The sequence below is a fragment of the Pseudophryne corroboree genome, chromosome 3, assembly GCF_028390025.1.
Source record: "Pseudophryne corroboree isolate aPseCor3 chromosome 3, aPseCor3.hap2, whole genome shotgun sequence".
NCBI classification, from domain to species: Eukaryota; Metazoa; Chordata; class Amphibia; order Anura; family Myobatrachidae; genus Pseudophryne; species Pseudophryne corroboree.
This window is the reverse complement of record NC_086446.1, coordinates 344,368,217-344,385,221: the sequence shown is the minus strand read 5'-3', so window position 1 is coordinate 344,385,221 and position 17,005 is coordinate 344,368,217. Positions and strand designations below refer to the sequence as shown.

The following is a 17,005-nucleotide window of genomic DNA, read 5'->3' as shown; positions in this document are numbered from 1 at the left end:
GGAATCCGACCAAGCCACCCCAGCTCTGCACATCCAGGCTGAGGCGATCGCTGGTCGCAGTATAACACCAGTATGTGTGTATATACTTTTTATGATATTTTCCAGCCTCCTGTCAGCTGGCTCCTTGAGGACGGCCCTATCTATAGACGGTACCGCCACTTGTTTTGATAAGCGTGTGAGCGCCTTATCCACCCTAAGGGGTGTTTCCCAACTCGCCCTAACTTCTGGCGGGAAAGGGTATACCGCCCATAATTTTCTATCGGGGGGAACCCACGCATCATCACACACTTCATTTAATTTATCTGATTCAGGAAAAACTACGGTAGTTTTTTCACATCCCACATAATACCCTCTTTTGTGGTACTTGTAGTATCAGAAATATGTAACACCTCCTTCATTGCCCTTAACGTGTGGCCCTAATAAGGAATACGTTTGTTTATTCACCGTCGACACTGGATTCAGTGTCCCTGTCTGTGTCTGTGTCGACCGACTAAAGTAAACGGGCGTTTTAAAACCCCTGACGGTGTTTCTGAGACGTCTGGACCGGTACTAATTGTTTGTCGGCCGTCTCATGTCGTCAACCGACCTTGCAGCGTGTTGACATTATCACGTAATTCCCTAAATAAGCCATCCATTCCGGTGTCGACTCCCTAGAGAGTGACATCACCATTACAGGCAATTGCTCCGCCTCCTCACCAACATCGTCCTCATACATGTCGACACACACGTACCGACACACAGCACACACACAGGGAATGCTCTGATAGAGGACAGGACCCACTAGCCCTTTGGAGAGACAGAGGGAGAGTTTGCCAGCACACACCAAAAACGCTATAATTATATAGGGACAACCTTATATAAGTGTTTTCCCTTATAGCATCTTTTATATATTTCTAACGCCAAATTAGTGCCCCCCCTCTCTGTTTTAACCCTGTTTCTGTAGTGCAGTGCAGGGGAGAGCCTGGGAGCCTTCCCTCCAGCCTTTCTGTGAGGGAAAATGGCGCTGTGTGCTGAGGAGATAGGCCCCGCCCCTTTTTCGGCGGGCTCGTCTCCCGCTCTTTAATGGATTCTGGCAGGGGTTAAATATCTCCATATAGCCCCCGGAGGCTATATGTGAGGTATTTTTAGCCAAAAAAGGTTTTCATTTGCCTCCCAGGGCGCCCCCCTCCCAGCGCCCTGCACCCTCAGTGACTGCCGTGTGAAGTGTGCTGAGAGGAAATGGCGCACAGCTGCAGTGCTGTGCGCTACCTTAAGAAGACTGAGGAGTCTTCTGCCGCCGATTCTGGACCTCTTCTCGTTTCAGCATCTGCAAGGGGGCCGGCGGCGAGGCTCCGGTGACCATCTAGGCTGTACCTGTGATCGTCCCTCTGGAGCTAATGTCCAGTAGCCAAAGAAGCCAATCCATCCTGCACGCAGGTGAGTTCACTTCTTCTCCCCTAAGTCCCTCGTTGCAGCGATCCTGTTGCCAGCAGGACTCACTGTAAAATAAGAATTTACTTACCGATAATTCTATTTCTCGGAGTCTGTAGTGGATGCTGGGGTTCCTGAAAGGACCATGGGGAATAGCGGCTCCGCAGGAGACAGGGCACAAAAGTAAAGCTTTCCGATCAGGTGGTGTGCACTGGCTCCTCCCCCTATGACCCTCCTCCAAGCCAGTTAGGTACTGTGCCCGGACGAGCGTACACAATAAGGGAGGAATTTTGAATCCCGGGTAAGACTCATACCAGCCACACCAATCACACCGTACAACTTGTGATCAAAACCAGTTAACAGTATGATAACAGAGGAGCCTCTGAAAGATGGCTTCTTAACAATAACCCGAATTAGTTAACAATAACTATGTACAATTATTGCAGATAATCCGCACTTGGGATGGGCGCCCAGCATCCACTACGGACTCCGAGAAATAGAATTATCGGTAAGTAAATTCTTATTTTCTCTATCGTCCTAGTGGATGCTGGGGTTCCTGAAAGGACCATGGGGATTATACCAAAGCTCCCAAACGGGCGGGAGAGTGCGGATGACTCTGCAGCACCGAATGAGAGAACTCCAGGTCCTCCTTAGCCAGAGTATCAAATTTGTAAAATTTTACAAACGTGTTCTCCCCTGACCACGTAGCTGCTCGGCAAAGTTGTAATGCCGAGACCCCTCGGGCAGCCGCCCAAGATGAGCCCACCTTCCTTGTGGAGTGGGCCTTTACAGATTTAGGCTGTGGCAGGCCTGCCACAGAATGTGCAAGTTGGATTGTGCTACAGATCCAACGAGCAATCGTCTGCTTAGACGCAGGAGCACCCATCTTGTTGGGTGCATACAATATAAACAACGAGTCAGATTTTCTGACTCCAGCTGTCCTTGCAATATATATTTTTAATGCTCTGACAACGTCCAGTAACTTGGAGTCCTCCAAGTCACTTGTAGCCGCAGGCACTACAATAGGCTGGTTCAGATGAAATGCTGACACCACCTTAGGGAGAAAATGCGGACGAGTCCGCAGTTCTGCCCTGTCCGAATGGAAAATCAGATATGGGCTTTTGTAAGATAAAGCTGCCAGTTCTGACACTCTCCTGGCCGAAGCCAGGGCTAGTAACATGGTCACTTTCCATGTGAGATATTTTAAATCCACCTTTTTTTAGTGGTTCAAACCAATGAGATTTTAGAAATTCCAAAACCACATTGAGATCCCACGGTGCCACTGGAGGCACCACAGGAGGCTGTATATGCAGCACTCCCTTAACAAAAGTCTGGACTTCAGGAACTGAAGCCAATTCTTTTTGAAAGAAAATCGACAGGGCCGAAATTTGAACCTTAATAGATCCCAATTTGAGACCCATAGACAATCCTGATTGCAGGAAATGTAGGAATCGACCCAGTTGAAATTCCTCCGTCGGAGCACTCCGATCCTCGCACCACGCAACATATCTTCGCCAAATGCGGTGATAGTGTTGCACGGTTACTTCCTTCCTTGCTTTAATCAAAGTAGGAATGACTTCTTCCGGCATGCCTTTTTCCTTTAGGATCCGGCGTTCAACCGCCATGCCGTCAAACGCAGCCGCGGTAAGTCTTGAAACAGACAGGGACCCTGCTGAAGCAAGTCCCTCCTTAGAGGTAGAGGCCACGGATCTTCCGTGATCATCTCTTGAAGTTCCGGGTACCAAGTCCTTCTTGGCCAATCCGGAACCACTAGTATCGTTCTTACGCCTCTTTGCCGTATAATTCTCAATACTTTTGGTATGAGAGGCAGAGGAGGAAACACATACACCGACTGGTACACCCAAGGCGTTACCAGCGCGTCCACAGCTATTGCCTGCGGATCTCTTGACCTGGCGCAATACCTGTCCAGTTTTTTGTTGAGGCGAGACGCCATCATGTCCACCATTGGTCTTTCCCAACGGGTTACCAGCATGTGGAAGACTTCCGGATGAAGTCCCCACTCTCCCGGGTGAAGGTCGTGTCTGCTGAGGAAGTCTGCTTCCCAGTTGTCCACTCCCGGGATGAACACTGCTGACAGTGCTATCACATGATTCTCTGCCCAGCGAAGAATCCTTGCAGCTTCTGCCATTGCACTCCTGCTTCTTGTGCCGCCCTGTCTGTTCACATGGGCGACTGCCGTGATGTTGTCCGACTGGATCAACACCGGTTTTCCTTGAAGCAGAGGTTCTGCCTGGCTTAGAGCATTGTAGATTGCTCTTAGTTCCAGAATGTTTATGTGAAGAGACGTTTCCAGGCTCGTCCACACTCCCTGGAAGTTTCTTCCTTGTGTGACTGCTCCCCAGCCTCTCAGGCTGGCGTCCGTGGTCACCAGGATCCAATCCTGTATGCCGAATCTGCGGCCCTCCAATAGATGAGCACTCTGCAACCACCACAGAAGAGATACCCTTGTCCTTGGAGACAGGGTTATCCGCTGGTGCATCTGAAGATGCGACCCTGACCATTTGTCTAACAGATCCCTCTGGAAAATTCGTGCATGGAATCTGCCGAATGGAATTGCTTCGTAAGAAGCCACCATTTTTCCCAGGACTCTTGTGCATTGATGTACAGACACCTTTCCTGGTTTTAGGAGGTTCCTGACAAGCTCGGACAACTCCTTGGCTTTTTCCTCCGGGAGAAAAACCTTTTTCTGAACCGTGTCCAGAATCATCCCTAGGAACAGCAGACGAGTTGTCGGCATTAACTGGGATTTTGGAATATTCAGAATCCAGCCGTGTTGTTTTAGCACTTCTTGAGACAGTGCTAATCCCCTCTCTAGCTGTTCTCTGGACCTTGCCCTTATTAGGAGATCGTCCAAGTATGGGATAATTAATACGCCTTTTCTTCGAAGAAGAATCATCATCTCGGCCATTACCTTTGTAAAGACCCGAGGTGCCGTGGACAATCCGAACGGCAGCGTCTGAAACTGATAGTGACAGTTTTGTACAACGAACCTGAGGTACCCCTGGTGTGAGGGGTAAATTGGAACGTGGAGGTACGCATCCTTGATGTCCAAGGACACCATAAAGTCCCCTTCTTCCAGGTTCGCTATCACTGCTCTGAGTGACTCCATTTTGAACTTGAACTTCTTTATGTACAGGTTCAAGGACTTCAGATTTAGAATAGGTCTTACCGAGCCGTCCGGCTTCGGTACCACAAATAGAGTGGAATAATACCCCTTTCCCTGTTGTAGAAGAGGTACCTTGACTATCACCTGCTGAGAGTACAGCTTGTGAATGGCTTCCAAAACCGTCTCCCTTTCGGAGGGGAACGTTGGTAAAGCAGACTTCAGGAAACGGCGAGGCGGATCTGTCTCTAGTTCCAACCTGTACCCCTGAGATATTATCTGCAGGATCCAGGGATCTACCTGCGAGTGAGCCCACTGCGCGCTGAAATGCTTGAGACGACCGCCCACCGCCCCCGAGTCCGCTTGAGAAGCCCCAGCGTCATGCTGAGGCTTTTGTAGAAGCGGGGGAGGGCTTCTGTTCCTGGGAAGGAGCTGCCTGTTGGTGTCTCTTCCCCCTTCCTCTGCCTCGTGGCAGATATGAATATCCCTTTGCTCTCTTGTTTTTAAAGGAACGAAAGGACTGCGGTTGAAAAGTCGGTGTCTTTTTCTGTTGGGGAGTAGCTTGAGGTAAAAAGGTGGATTTCCCGGCTGTAGCCGTGGCCACCAAATCTGATAGACCGACTCCAAATAACTCCTCCCCTTTATACGGCAAAACTTCCATATGCCGTTTTGAGTCCGCATCGCCTGACCACTGTCGCGTCCATAAACTTCTTCTGGCCGAAATGGACATAGCACTTACCCGTGATGCCAGTGTGCAGATATCCCTCTGTGCATCACGCATATAAAGAAATGCATCCTTTATTTGCTCTAAAGACAGTAAAACATTGTCCCTATCCAGGGTATCAATATTTTCAATCAGGGACTCTGACCAAACTACTCCAGCACTGCACATCCAGGCTGACGCTATAGCTGGTCGTAGTATAACACCTGTATGTGTGTATATACTTTTTTGGATATTTTCCATCCTCCTATCTGTTGGATCTTTAAGTGCGGCCGTCTCAGGAGAGGGTAACGCCACTTGTTTAGATAAGCGTGTGAGCGCCTTATCCACCCTAGGAGGTGTTTCCCAGCGCGCCCTAACCTCTGACGGGAAAGGGTATAAAGCTAATAACTTCTTTGAAATTAGCATCTTTTTATCGGGGGCAACCCACGCTTCATCACATACATCATTTAGTTCTTCTGATTCAGGAAAAACTATAGGTAGTTTTTTCACACCCCACATAATACCCTGTTTAGTGGTACCAGTAGTATCAGCTAAATGTAACGCCTCCTTCATTGCCAAAATCATATAACGTGTGGCCCTACTGGAAAATACGGTTGATTCGTCACCGTCGCCACTGGAATCAGTGCCTGTGTCTGGGTCTGTGTCGACCGACTGAGGCAAAGGGCGTTTTACAGCCCCTGACGGTGTTTGAGGCGCCTGGACAGGTACTAACTGATTGTCCGGCCGTCTCATGTCGACAAACGACTGCTTTAGCGTGTTGACACTATCCCGTAATTCCATAAATAAAGGCATCCATTCTGGTGTCGACCCCCTAGGAGGTGACATCCCCATATTTGGCAATTGCTCCGCCTCCACACCAATATCGTCCTCATACATGTCGACACACACGTACCGACACAGCAGACACACAGGGAATGCTCTTAACGAAGACAGGACCCCACTAGCCCTTTGGGGAGACAGAGGGAGAGTTTGCCAGCACACACCAAAAGCGCTATATATGACAGGGATAGCCTTATAATAAGTGCTCCCTGTATAGCTGCTTTTATAATATAATTTTTGCCACTATTTTGCCCCCCCTCTCTTGTTTTACCCTGTTTCTGTAGTGCAGTGCAGGGGAGAGACCTGGGAGCCGTCCTGACCAGCGGAGCTGTGTAAGGAAAATGGCGCTGTGTGCTGAGATAGGCCCCGCCCCTTTTCCGGCGGGCTCGTCTCCCGCTCTTTAGTGTATTCTGGCAGGGGTTAAATATCTCCATATAGCCCCGGAGGCTATATGTGAGGTATTTTTTAGCCAAATAGGTTTTCATTTGCCTCCCAGGGCGCTCCCCTCCCAGCGCCCTGCACCCTCAGTGACTGCCGTGTGAAGTGTGCTGAGAGGAAAATGGCGCACAGCTGCAGTGCTGTGCGCTACCTTTAGAAGACTGAGGAGTCTTCTGCCGCCGATTCTGGACCTCTTCATGTTTCAGCATCTGCAAGGGGGCCGGCGGCGAGGCTCCGGTGACCATCCAGGCTGTACCTGTGATCGTCCCTCTGGAGCTGATGTCCAGTAGCCAAGAAGCCAATCCATCCTGCACGCAGGTGAGTTCACTTCTTCTCCCCTAAGTCCCTCGTTGCAGTGATCCTGTCGCCAGCAGGACTCACTGTAAAATAAAAAACCTAAGCTAAACTTTCTCTAAGCAGCTCTTTAGGAGAGCCACCTAGATTGCACCCTTCTCGGCCGGGCACAAAAATCTAACTGGCTTGGAGGAGGGTCATAGGGGGAGGAGCCAGTGCACACCACCTGATCGGAAAGCTTTACTTTTGTGCCCTGTCTCCTGCGGAGCCGCTATTCCCCATGGTCCTTTCAGGAACCCCAGCATCCACTAGGACGATAGAGAAAATAAAAAACCTAAGCTAAACTTTTCTAAGCAGCTCTTTAGGAGAGCCACCTAGATTGCACCCTTCTCGGCCGGGCACAAAAATCTAACTGAGGCTTGGAGGAGGGTCATAGGGGGAGGAGCCAGTGCACACCACCTGATCCTAAAGCTTTACTTTTTGTGCCCTGTCTCCTGCGGAGCCGCTATCCCCCATGGTCCTTTCAGGAACCCCAACATCCACTAGGACGATAGAGAAATTACAGGAACTGGTTACTTTATCCCTCTCCAAGGCTTTTAGTTCATCTACTCAATGGAGAGCGCTGAGTAACATGGCGGCGTCCAATATATAAAATTTGCCATGTTCAGCCAAAAACGATGTCACAGCCGCGGCCTCGCTGTAGTATACATGAATACCCAAGCCACCATCTCCCCGTGTCCAAGCCCCGGCCTTCCCGCTCTCACCATTGTCGCGCCGGTGTGTTTCCTCTTCGCTCTACCCAAAATCGAAAGCAGCAGCCGGTTCCTGCACTGATGAGACAAAGATACGCCCCCTGCACGCTGATAGGTGCCTCCGCCAGTCACTCCTGGTGCCTATTCGTTTAGAGTCCTATCAGTCACTGCTGATTGGTCGAGCTGCCTACAGGGGTGGAAAGAAGTAAATAAGCAGAGTCATAGAGCGCGGCGGCGCTGCATACTGGCTGCACGGGTGACCCGGAAAGGAATATGTGCATCGTGGGATAGAGCGGCGGAAGTAAAAGCATGATGGGATGCTGGAGGATGAGGCGCCATGGCAACAGAAAATAGTGCCGAGATTGCGGTGGGTAATCCATACCTCCTAAAATGACTTTCTTCAAGACAAAATGCTCCGCTCCTGTACTTTCCTCTTAATTGATGATTGTCATCAACTGTTTTGAACAGGTTAATGGATAAGAAAGGTGTCACTACAGGTGATGACAATCAGAATTTAAATAGAGCAGAGCATTTTATCCCGAGTCATGTTGGGAGGGAGGGATAATTTCATGTTTTACACCTCTTACTTTAAGTGCAATCATTTTGCAGTTGATAATAAGATAACCAGAGCATACAAATAAATAAATAAAAAATGCACAAATAATATTTACTAAAAATGACAAATCCTAGAAAGAAAAAATATTTATTATACTCTAAACTCACTTTGCAAGTTATAATTGCCCCACCTGCAGTGCACATGGTTTTGCCTATTAGAGAACGATTTTGCTGCTGTGATCAGGTCTGAAAAAGGCCCTTAATTTCTCTATCGTCCTAAGTGGATGCTGGGGTTCCTGAAAGGACCATGGGGAATAGCGGCTCCGCAGGAGACAGGGCACAAAAAAGTAAAGCTTTTACCAGATCAGGTGGTGTGCACTGGCTCCTCCCCCTATGACCCTCCTCCAGACTCCAGTTAGATTTTGTGCCCGAACGAGAAGGGTGCAATCTAGGTGGCTCTCCTAAAGAGCTGCTTAGAGAAAGTTTAGCTTAGGTTTTTTACTTTACAGTGAGTCCTGCTGGCAACAGGATCACTGCAACGAGGGACTTAGGGGAGAAGTAGTGAACTCACCTGCGTGCAGAGTGGATTTGCTGCTTGGCTACTGGACACTAGCTCCAGAGGGACGATCACAGGTACAGCCTGGATGGTCACCGGAGCCGCGCCGCCGGCCCCCTTGCAGACGCTGAAGAGAGAAGAGGTCCAAAATCGGCGGCTGAAGACTCCTGAGTCTTCATAAAGGTAGCGCACAGCACTGCAGCTGTGCGCCATTTTCCTCTCAGCACACTTCACACAACAGTCACTGAGGGTGCAGAGCGCTGGGGGGGGCGCTCTGAGAGGCAAATAAAAACCTTATTAGAGGCAAAAAATACCTCACATATAGCCCACAGAGGCTATATGGAGATATTTAACCCCTGCCTAACTTCAAAAATAGCGGGAGACGAGCCCGCCGAAAAAGGGGCGGGGCCTATCTCCTCAGCACACAGCGCCATTTTCTCTCACAGAAAAGCTGGAGAGAAGGCTCCCAGGCTCTCCCCTGCACTGCACTACAGAAACAGGGTTAAAACAGAGAGGGGGGGCACTGATTTTGGCGATATTGTATATATATAAAAGATGCTATAAGGGAGAAACACTTATATAAGGTTGTCCCTATATAATTATAGCGTTTTTGGTGTGTGCTGGCAGACTCTCCCTCTGTCTCCCCAAAGGGCTAGTGGGTCCTGTCCTCTGTCAGAGCATTCCCGGTGTGTGTGCTGTGTGTCGGTACGTGTGTGTCGACATGTATGAGGACGATGATGGTGAGGAGGCGGAGAAATTGCCTGTAATGGTGATGTCACTCTCTAGGGAGTCGACACCGGAATGGATGGCTTATTTAGAGAATTACGTGAGAATGTCAACACGCTGCAAGGTCGGTTGACGACATGAGACGGCCGACAATCTATTAGGACCGGTCCAGGCGTCTCAGAAACACCGTCACGCCCATTTACCTCAGTCGGTCGACACAGACACAGACACGGACACTGAATACAGTGTCGACGGTGAATAAACAAACGTATTTCTCATTAGGGCCACACGTTAAGGGCAATGAAGGAGGTGTTACGTGTTTCTGATACTACAAGTACCACAAGAAAGGGTATTATGTGGGAGTGAAAAAACTACCTGTAGTTTTTCCTGAATCAGATAAAATAAAATGAAGTGTGTGATGATGCGTAGGGTTACCCCGATAGCAAATATTGGCGTTATACCCTTTCCCGCCAGAAATAGGGTACGTTGGGAAACACCCCTTAGGGTGATAAGGCGCTCACACGCTTATCAAGTGGCGTTACCGTCTCCAGATACGGCCGCCCTCAAGGAGCCAGCTGATAGGAAGCTGGAAAAATATCCTAAAAAGTATATACACACATACGGTGGTTATACTGCGACCAGCGATCGCCATCAGCCTGGAGATGCAGTGCTGGGTTGGCTTGGTCGGATTCCCTGACTGAAAATATTTTATTCATGTAGAGCATTTAATAGGATGCATTCTATATATATGTATGTGAGATGCACAGAGGGATATTTGCTCTCTGGCATCAAGATAAGTGCGTTGTCCATATCTCCCAGAAGATGTCAGGGACACGACAGTGGTCAGGTGATACAGATCCCATACGGCAGATGGAAGTATTGCTGTATAAAGGGAAGGAGTTATTTGGGGGTCGGTCCATCGGACCTGGGGACCACAGCAACAGCTGGGAAATCCAACCTTTTTTACCCCAAGTTACATCTCAGCTAAAAAAGACACCGTCTTTTCAGCCTCAATTTTTCCTTTCCCATGAGGGCATGCAGGCAAAAGGCCAGTCATATCTGCCCAGACATAGAGGTAAGGGAAGTAGACTGCAGCAGGCAGCCCTTTCCCAGGAAAAGAAGCCCTCCACCGCGTCTGCCAAGTCCTCAGCATGACGCTGGGGCCGTGCAAGCGGACTCAAGGTGGGGGGGTAGTCTCAAGAGTCTCAGGGCGCAGTGGGATCACTCGCAAGTTGACCCCTAGATCGTACGAGTATTATCCCAGGGGTAAAGATTGGAGAGTCGAGACATCTTCTCCTCGCAGGTTCCTGAAGTCTGCTTTACCAACGGCTCCCTCCGACAGGGAGGCAGCATTGGAAACAATTCACAAGCTGTATATCCAGCAGGTGATAATCAAAGTACCCCTCCTACGACAAGGAAAAGGGTATTATTTTTCCACACTATATTGTGGTACTGAAGCCAGACGGCTTGGTGACACATAGTCTAAATCTAAAATGTTTTGAACACTTACATAAAAGGTTCAAATCGAGATAAAGTCACTCAGAGCAGTGATAGCGAACCGGAAAAAAGGGGACTATATGGTGTCCCTGGACATCAAGGATTACCTCCATGTCCAAATTTTGTCCTTCTCATCAAGGGTACCTCTGGTTCGTGGTACAGAACTGTCAATATCAGTTTCAGACGATGCCGTTTGAATTATCCACGGCACCCCGGGCCTTTTTACCAAGGTAATGGCCGAAAAGATGTTTCTTCAAAGAAAAAAGGCATCTAAATTATCCCTTACTTGCACGACCTAAAAAGGGCAAGTTCCAGAGAACAGTTGGAGGTCGGAAGAGCACTATCTAAAGTAGTTCTTCGACGGCACGACTGGATTCTAAATATTCCAAGAATCGCAGTTGTTTTCCGACGATACGTCTGCTGTTCCTAGGGATGATTCTGGACACGGTTCAGAAAAAGGTTTTTCTTCCCGAGGAAAAAGCCAAGGAGTTATCCGACCTGTCAGGAACCTCCTAAAACCAGGAAAGGTGTCTGTACATCAATGCACAAGAGTCCTGGGAAAAATGGTGGCTTTTTACGAAGCAATTCCATTCGGCAGATTCCATGCAAGAATTTTCCAAAGGGATCTGTTGGACAAATGGTCAGGGTCGCATCCTCAGATGCACCTGCGAATAACCCTGTCGCCAAGGACAAGGGTATATCTTCTGTGGTGGTTGCAAAAGGCTCATCTATTGGAGGGCCGCAGATTCGGCATACAGGATTTGATCCTGGTGACCACGGACGCCAGCCTGAGAGGTTGGGGAGCAGTCACACAAGGAAGAAACTTCCAGGGGGTATGGACGAACCTGGAAAAGTCTCTTCACATAAACATTCTGGTACTAAGAGCAATCTAAAATGCTCTAAGCCAGGCGGAACCACTCCTGCAAGGAAAACCGGTGTTGATTCAGTCGGACAACATCACGGCGGTCGCCCATGTAAACAGACAGGGCGGCACAAGAAGCAGGAGTGCAATGGCAGAAGCTGCCAAGATTCTTCGCTGGGCGGAGAATCACGTAATAGCACTGTCAGCAGTGTTCTTCCCGGGCGTGGACAACTGGGAAGCAGACTTCCTCAGCAGACACGATATTCACCCGGGAGAGGGGGGTCTTCATCCAGAAGTCTTCCACATGCTAATAAACTGTTGGGAAAGACCAATGGTAGACATGATGGCGTCTCGCCTCAACAAGAAACTGGACAAGTATTGCGCCAGGTCAAGAGATCCACAGGCAATAGCTGTGGACGCACTGGTAACACCTTGGGTGTACAAATCAGTATATGTGTTTCCTCCTCTGCCTCTCATACCAAAGGTATTGAAGATTATACGGTGAGGAGGAGTAAGAACAATACTAGTGGCTCCGGATTGGCCAAGAAGGACTTGGTACCCGGAACTTCAAGAGTTGGTCACGGACGACCCGTGCCCTCTACTTCTGAGAAGGGACCTGCTACAACAGGGTCCCTGTCTCTTTCAAGAATTACCGCGGCTGCGTTTGACGGCATGGCGGTTGAACGCCAGATCCTAAAAGGGAAAGGCATTCCAGAAGGAGTCATTCCTACCTTGATTAAGGCAAGGAAGGAAGTCACCGCGAAACATTATCACCGCATTTGGCGAAAATATGTCGCGTGGTGCGAGGATCGGAGTGTTCCGACGGAGGAATTTCAACTGGGTCGTTTCCTACATTTCCTACAATCAGGATTGTCTATGGGTCTCAAATTGAGATCTATTAAGGTTCAAATTTCGGCCCTGTCAATATTCTTCCAAAAAGAATTGGCCTCAGTTCCTGAGGTACAGACTTTTGTTAAAGGAGTACTGCATATACAGCCTCCTGTGGTGCCTCCGGTGGCACCGTGGGATCTAAATGTAGTTTTAGATTTCCTCAAATCCCATTGGTTTGAACCATTGAAAAAGGTGGATTTTAAATATCTCACATGGAAAGTGACTATGTTACTGGCCCTGGCTTCCGCCAGGAGAGTATCTGAATTGGCGGCTTTATCTTATAAAAGCCCTTATCTAATCTTCCATTCGGATAGGGCAGAACTGAGGACTCGTCCGCATTTTCTCCCTAAGGTGGTATCAGCGTTTCGCCTGAACCAACCTATTGTGGTGCCTGCGGCCACTGGCGACTTGGAGGACTCCAAGTTGTTGGACGTTGTCAGAGCCTTAAAAATATACATTTCAAGGACGGCTGAAGTCAGAAAATCTGACTCGCTGTTGATACTATATGCACCCAACAAGTTGGGTGCCCCTGCTTCTAAGCAGACGATTGCTCGTTGGATTTGTAACACAATTCAACTTGCTCATTCTGTGGCAGGCCTGCCACAGCCTAAATCTGTTAAGGCCCATTCCACAAGGAAGGTGGGCTCATCTTGGGCGGCTGCCCGAGGGGTCTCGGCATTACAATTCTGCCGAGCAGCTACGTGGTCGGGGGAAAACACGTTTGTAAAATTCTACAAATTTGATACCCTGGCAAAAGAGGACTTGGAATTCTCTCATTCGGTGCTGCAGAGTCATCCGCACTCTCCCGCCCGTTTGGGAGCTTTGGTATAATCCCCATGGTCCTTTCAGGAACCCCAGCATCCACTTAGGACGATAGAGAAAATAAGAATTTACTTACCGATAATTCTATTTCTCGGAGTCCGTAGTGGATGCTGGGCGCCCATCCCAAGTGCGGATTATCTGCAATACTGTACATAGTTATTGTTAACAAATTCGGGTTATATTGTTAAGGAGCCATCTTTAAGAGGCTCTTTCTGTTATCATACTGTTAACTGGGTCTAGATCACAAGTTGTACGGTGTGATTGGTGTGGCTGGTATGAGTCTTACCCGGGATTCAAATTGCCTCCCTTATTGTGTACGCTCGTCCGGGCACAGTACCTAACTGGAGTCTGGAGGAGGGTCATAGGGGGAGGAGCCAGTGCACACCACCTGATCTGGTAAAAGCTTTACTTTTTTGTGCCCTGTCTCCTGCGGAGCCGCTATTCCCCATGGTCCTTTCAGGAACCCCAGCATCCACTACGGACTCCGAGAAATAGAATTATCGGTAAGTAAATTCTTATTTTCCAAGCTCATGGAATGTAAACTGAACGGTTTCGATGGGGACCACTAACAGCTTTTCAACTGCCTGTACACTGTGCACTATCTGTTATCGGGATTAGTATGAGATCCCAGTGTATGGTATCCCTGCGTTCAAAATACTGGCGCTGGGATACCGAAGTTCAAAATTCCGACAGGGGTTAGTAAAGGGTGTTCTACCCTCTCCCCACCCTCTAACCCTCCCTACCCACAGCCTAACCCTAACTTTCCCACTTTGTGTCTAACCCTAACCACCCCCCGGAGGTGCCTAAACCTAACCCCCCCATCCCCACTGCCTAAACCTAGCCCTCCTACCCTGTAGCCCAGGGATGGGGAAACTTTGGCCCTCCAGCTGTTGCTGAACTACACATCCCAGCATTCCCTGCAACAGTTTTAGCATGGCCAAATAACAAAACTGTAGCAAAGCATGCTGGTATGTGTAGTTCAACAACAGCTGGAGGGCCAAAGGTTCCCCACCCCTGCCGTAGCCTAACCCTAATCCTCAAAGGGGGTGCCTAACCCCCCATCACCGCACCCTAACCTCTCGGGACGCATCCTAACCAGCTGGAAGTAGCCTAAACCTAACCTCCCCAACCTGCGGCTTACCTCTGCAGCGCTGCAGTGTTTCTTCATTTGGGATCCTGGTTGTCGGGATTCTGACGCCGGGATGTTGCTCCCTTTCTGGATGCCGGTGTCGGCATTCAGACTAGGGTCAGGATCCCGGTGTCGGTATTCTGACTGCCGGGTTCTCAACAGTCTGGATCCTGACTGCTTCCCAGATATACCAAGCCTAGTCAAGATTCCAATCTAATGCTTCAACCACCATCCCACACACCAGGGACAATTTAACTAGAAGCCAGTTAACCTAGCAATTTATCTTTGCCTTAAACAGTAGTACGCAGAAGAAATTCAAAACAAGGAGGATACATATAGTGCAACCATGACTCTTAAACACTGAGCTTCAGACTGTTGTATTACATCAGGTCCAAAATACAGAATGGAGACTTAGCCAGTAGTGTATGGTTCCATCGACAGAACCCTGGCGCTATACTACAAGGACTACAGAGGAATTAACATGAAAAGTCATAGGCAAGTGCGCGTGGTTATTGTGGGTGTTAAAATCCTCTACTCAATACCAAACTAAGAGCCATGTAGCACTGTATGTGAAATACACAGTTCTGTATGCATATACAGGTGTCTACTTGCAGAGTCATCCACATCTTACACTTATGACTCCTGACATCACACACAGCCGCTGCGACCCGGACAGCGACGAGTAGCTCCCTGCCAGTGCGCAGGAACTGCACTGGCTCGGAGCTACTCTTCAAGTACAAAAGCATCGCCACTGTGTGATGCTTTTGTACTTGTGCGGCGGGGTAGGGCCTGACATGCGGAGGGACTAGCTTTGTGTTGGGAGTCCCCCCGCATGTCGGGCACAGTTTCTTAGACTGGTTTTGGTACTACAAACAAGTTGGAATAGTACCCCTTGTTTTGCAGATGAGGTGGAACTGGAACAATGACCTGAGTCTGTACCAGTTTTTGAATGGCATCTTGTAAGGTTATACCTGCCTTTTGTGAAGCTGGTAAGCCTGATTTGAAGAATCTGTGAGGGGGGAGCTCCTGAAACTCCAGTCTGTAGCCCTGGGAAATAAGATCTATGACCCAGGGATCCTGGCATGATGTTGTCCAGATGTGACTGAAATTTCCGTAGTCTGGCTCCCACCTGCCAGTCTTCCAAGCCACTTAGTCCACCGTCATGCAGAAGGCTTTGAGGAAGCAGAACTGGAGCTCTGTTCCTGAGAACTGTCAGATGCTGGTTTGCTTGGTTTACCTCTAGCGCCTCTGTTGGCAGTAGAAGATCCTCTGACTTTGCCCTTAAACTTGGCAGTCCAAAAGGACTGTAGGGTAGGTCCTGTGTAGGTCTTCCTGGTTGGGGGAGCAGAAGGAAGATATGTGGACTTTCCCACAGTAGCTTTGGAGATCCATTTGTCCAGTTCATCTCCAAATAAGGCCTCTCCTGTGAAAGGTAGGACTTCCACGCCTTTCCTGGAGTCCGCGTCCGCAGTCCACCTGCGTAACCATAAGACCCTGCGTGCTGATACTGCCATAGCAGTGGTGCGTGCATTCAGCAAACCTACTTCTTTTATGTCTTCCACCATAAAATTCGCAGAGCCCTGTGTATGCTGCAGAAGTAACACAATCTCCCCCCTAGATAAGGAATCCAACCCTTCAGTAAGGTTACCCGACCATTTAGCAATGGCTTTAGTAATCCACGCACATGCTATAGTGAGTCTCTGAGCCACCCCAGCAGCTGTGTACAAGTATTTGAGTGTAGTCTCAATCTTATGATTGTGTCTTTCAGGGAGGCTGCACCAGGGACGGGTAACACAATCTTCTGTGACAACCTGGACACAGATGCATCCACTATTGGTGGACTTTCCCATTTTTTCCTATCCTCAGGAGGAAAAGAAAAAGATGAGAGTAACCTTTTAGGGATTTGAAATTTCTTATCAGGAGTAACCCACGGTTCTTCAAACAGGGTATTCAATTCCTTTGACACAGTAAAAGTGACTGAGGACTTCTTTTTTACATTAAAATAAGATTCCTACACTCTGTTACCTTATCAGGAATTTGTAGCACATCTCTGATAGCCTCTATAAGAGCCTGTATTCCCTGTGACAGAGCAGCCCCCCCTTCCCCCTTCTGAATCCACCTTCCTTTCCTCCAAGTCTGACCCCTCAGCGTAAGAGTCAGACTGCAGGATATGGGCCAGAGTCTGTTTTTGTGGACAAATGGCAAAGTTCTGAGCTGCTTGTTTGGGGACTGAGGGGGACATTTACTAAGCAGTGATAAGAGCAGAGAAGTGAGCCAGTGTAGAAGCTGCCCCATCAACCAATCAGCAGCTCTGTATAATTTTATAATATGCAAATTAAAGATGTTACTTCAGTGCTGATTGGTTACCATGGGCACTTCTCCACTGGCTCACTTCTCCACACTTAT

The 17,005-nt window shown here is 48.8% G+C and overlaps 2 protein-coding genes across 2 annotated transcripts in view; one reads left to right on the top strand and one right to left on the bottom strand.

Moving 5' to 3' along the window:
• Window positions 1-7,709, bottom strand: part of PSMB3 (proteasome 20S subunit beta 3) — a 68,031-nt gene extending 60,322 nt beyond the window's left edge. The window contains exon 1 of the mRNA XM_063959699.1: window positions 7,574-7,709. Coding sequence (XP_063815769.1) covers window positions 7,574-7,576 — 3 coding nt within the window. The 5' untranslated portion in view covers window positions 7,577-7,709. The remainder of the gene's footprint in view (window positions 1-7,573) is intronic.
• Window positions 7,710-7,803: 94 nt separating this feature from the next.
• Window positions 7,804-17,005, top strand: part of PCGF2 (polycomb group ring finger 2) — a 163,712-nt gene continuing 154,510 nt past the window's right edge. The window contains exon 1 of the mRNA XM_063959697.1: window positions 7,804-7,928. Within this exon, the coding sequence (XP_063815767.1) occupies window positions 7,879-7,928 (50 nt within the window). The 5' untranslated portion in view covers window positions 7,804-7,878. The remainder of the gene's footprint in view (window positions 7,929-17,005) is intronic.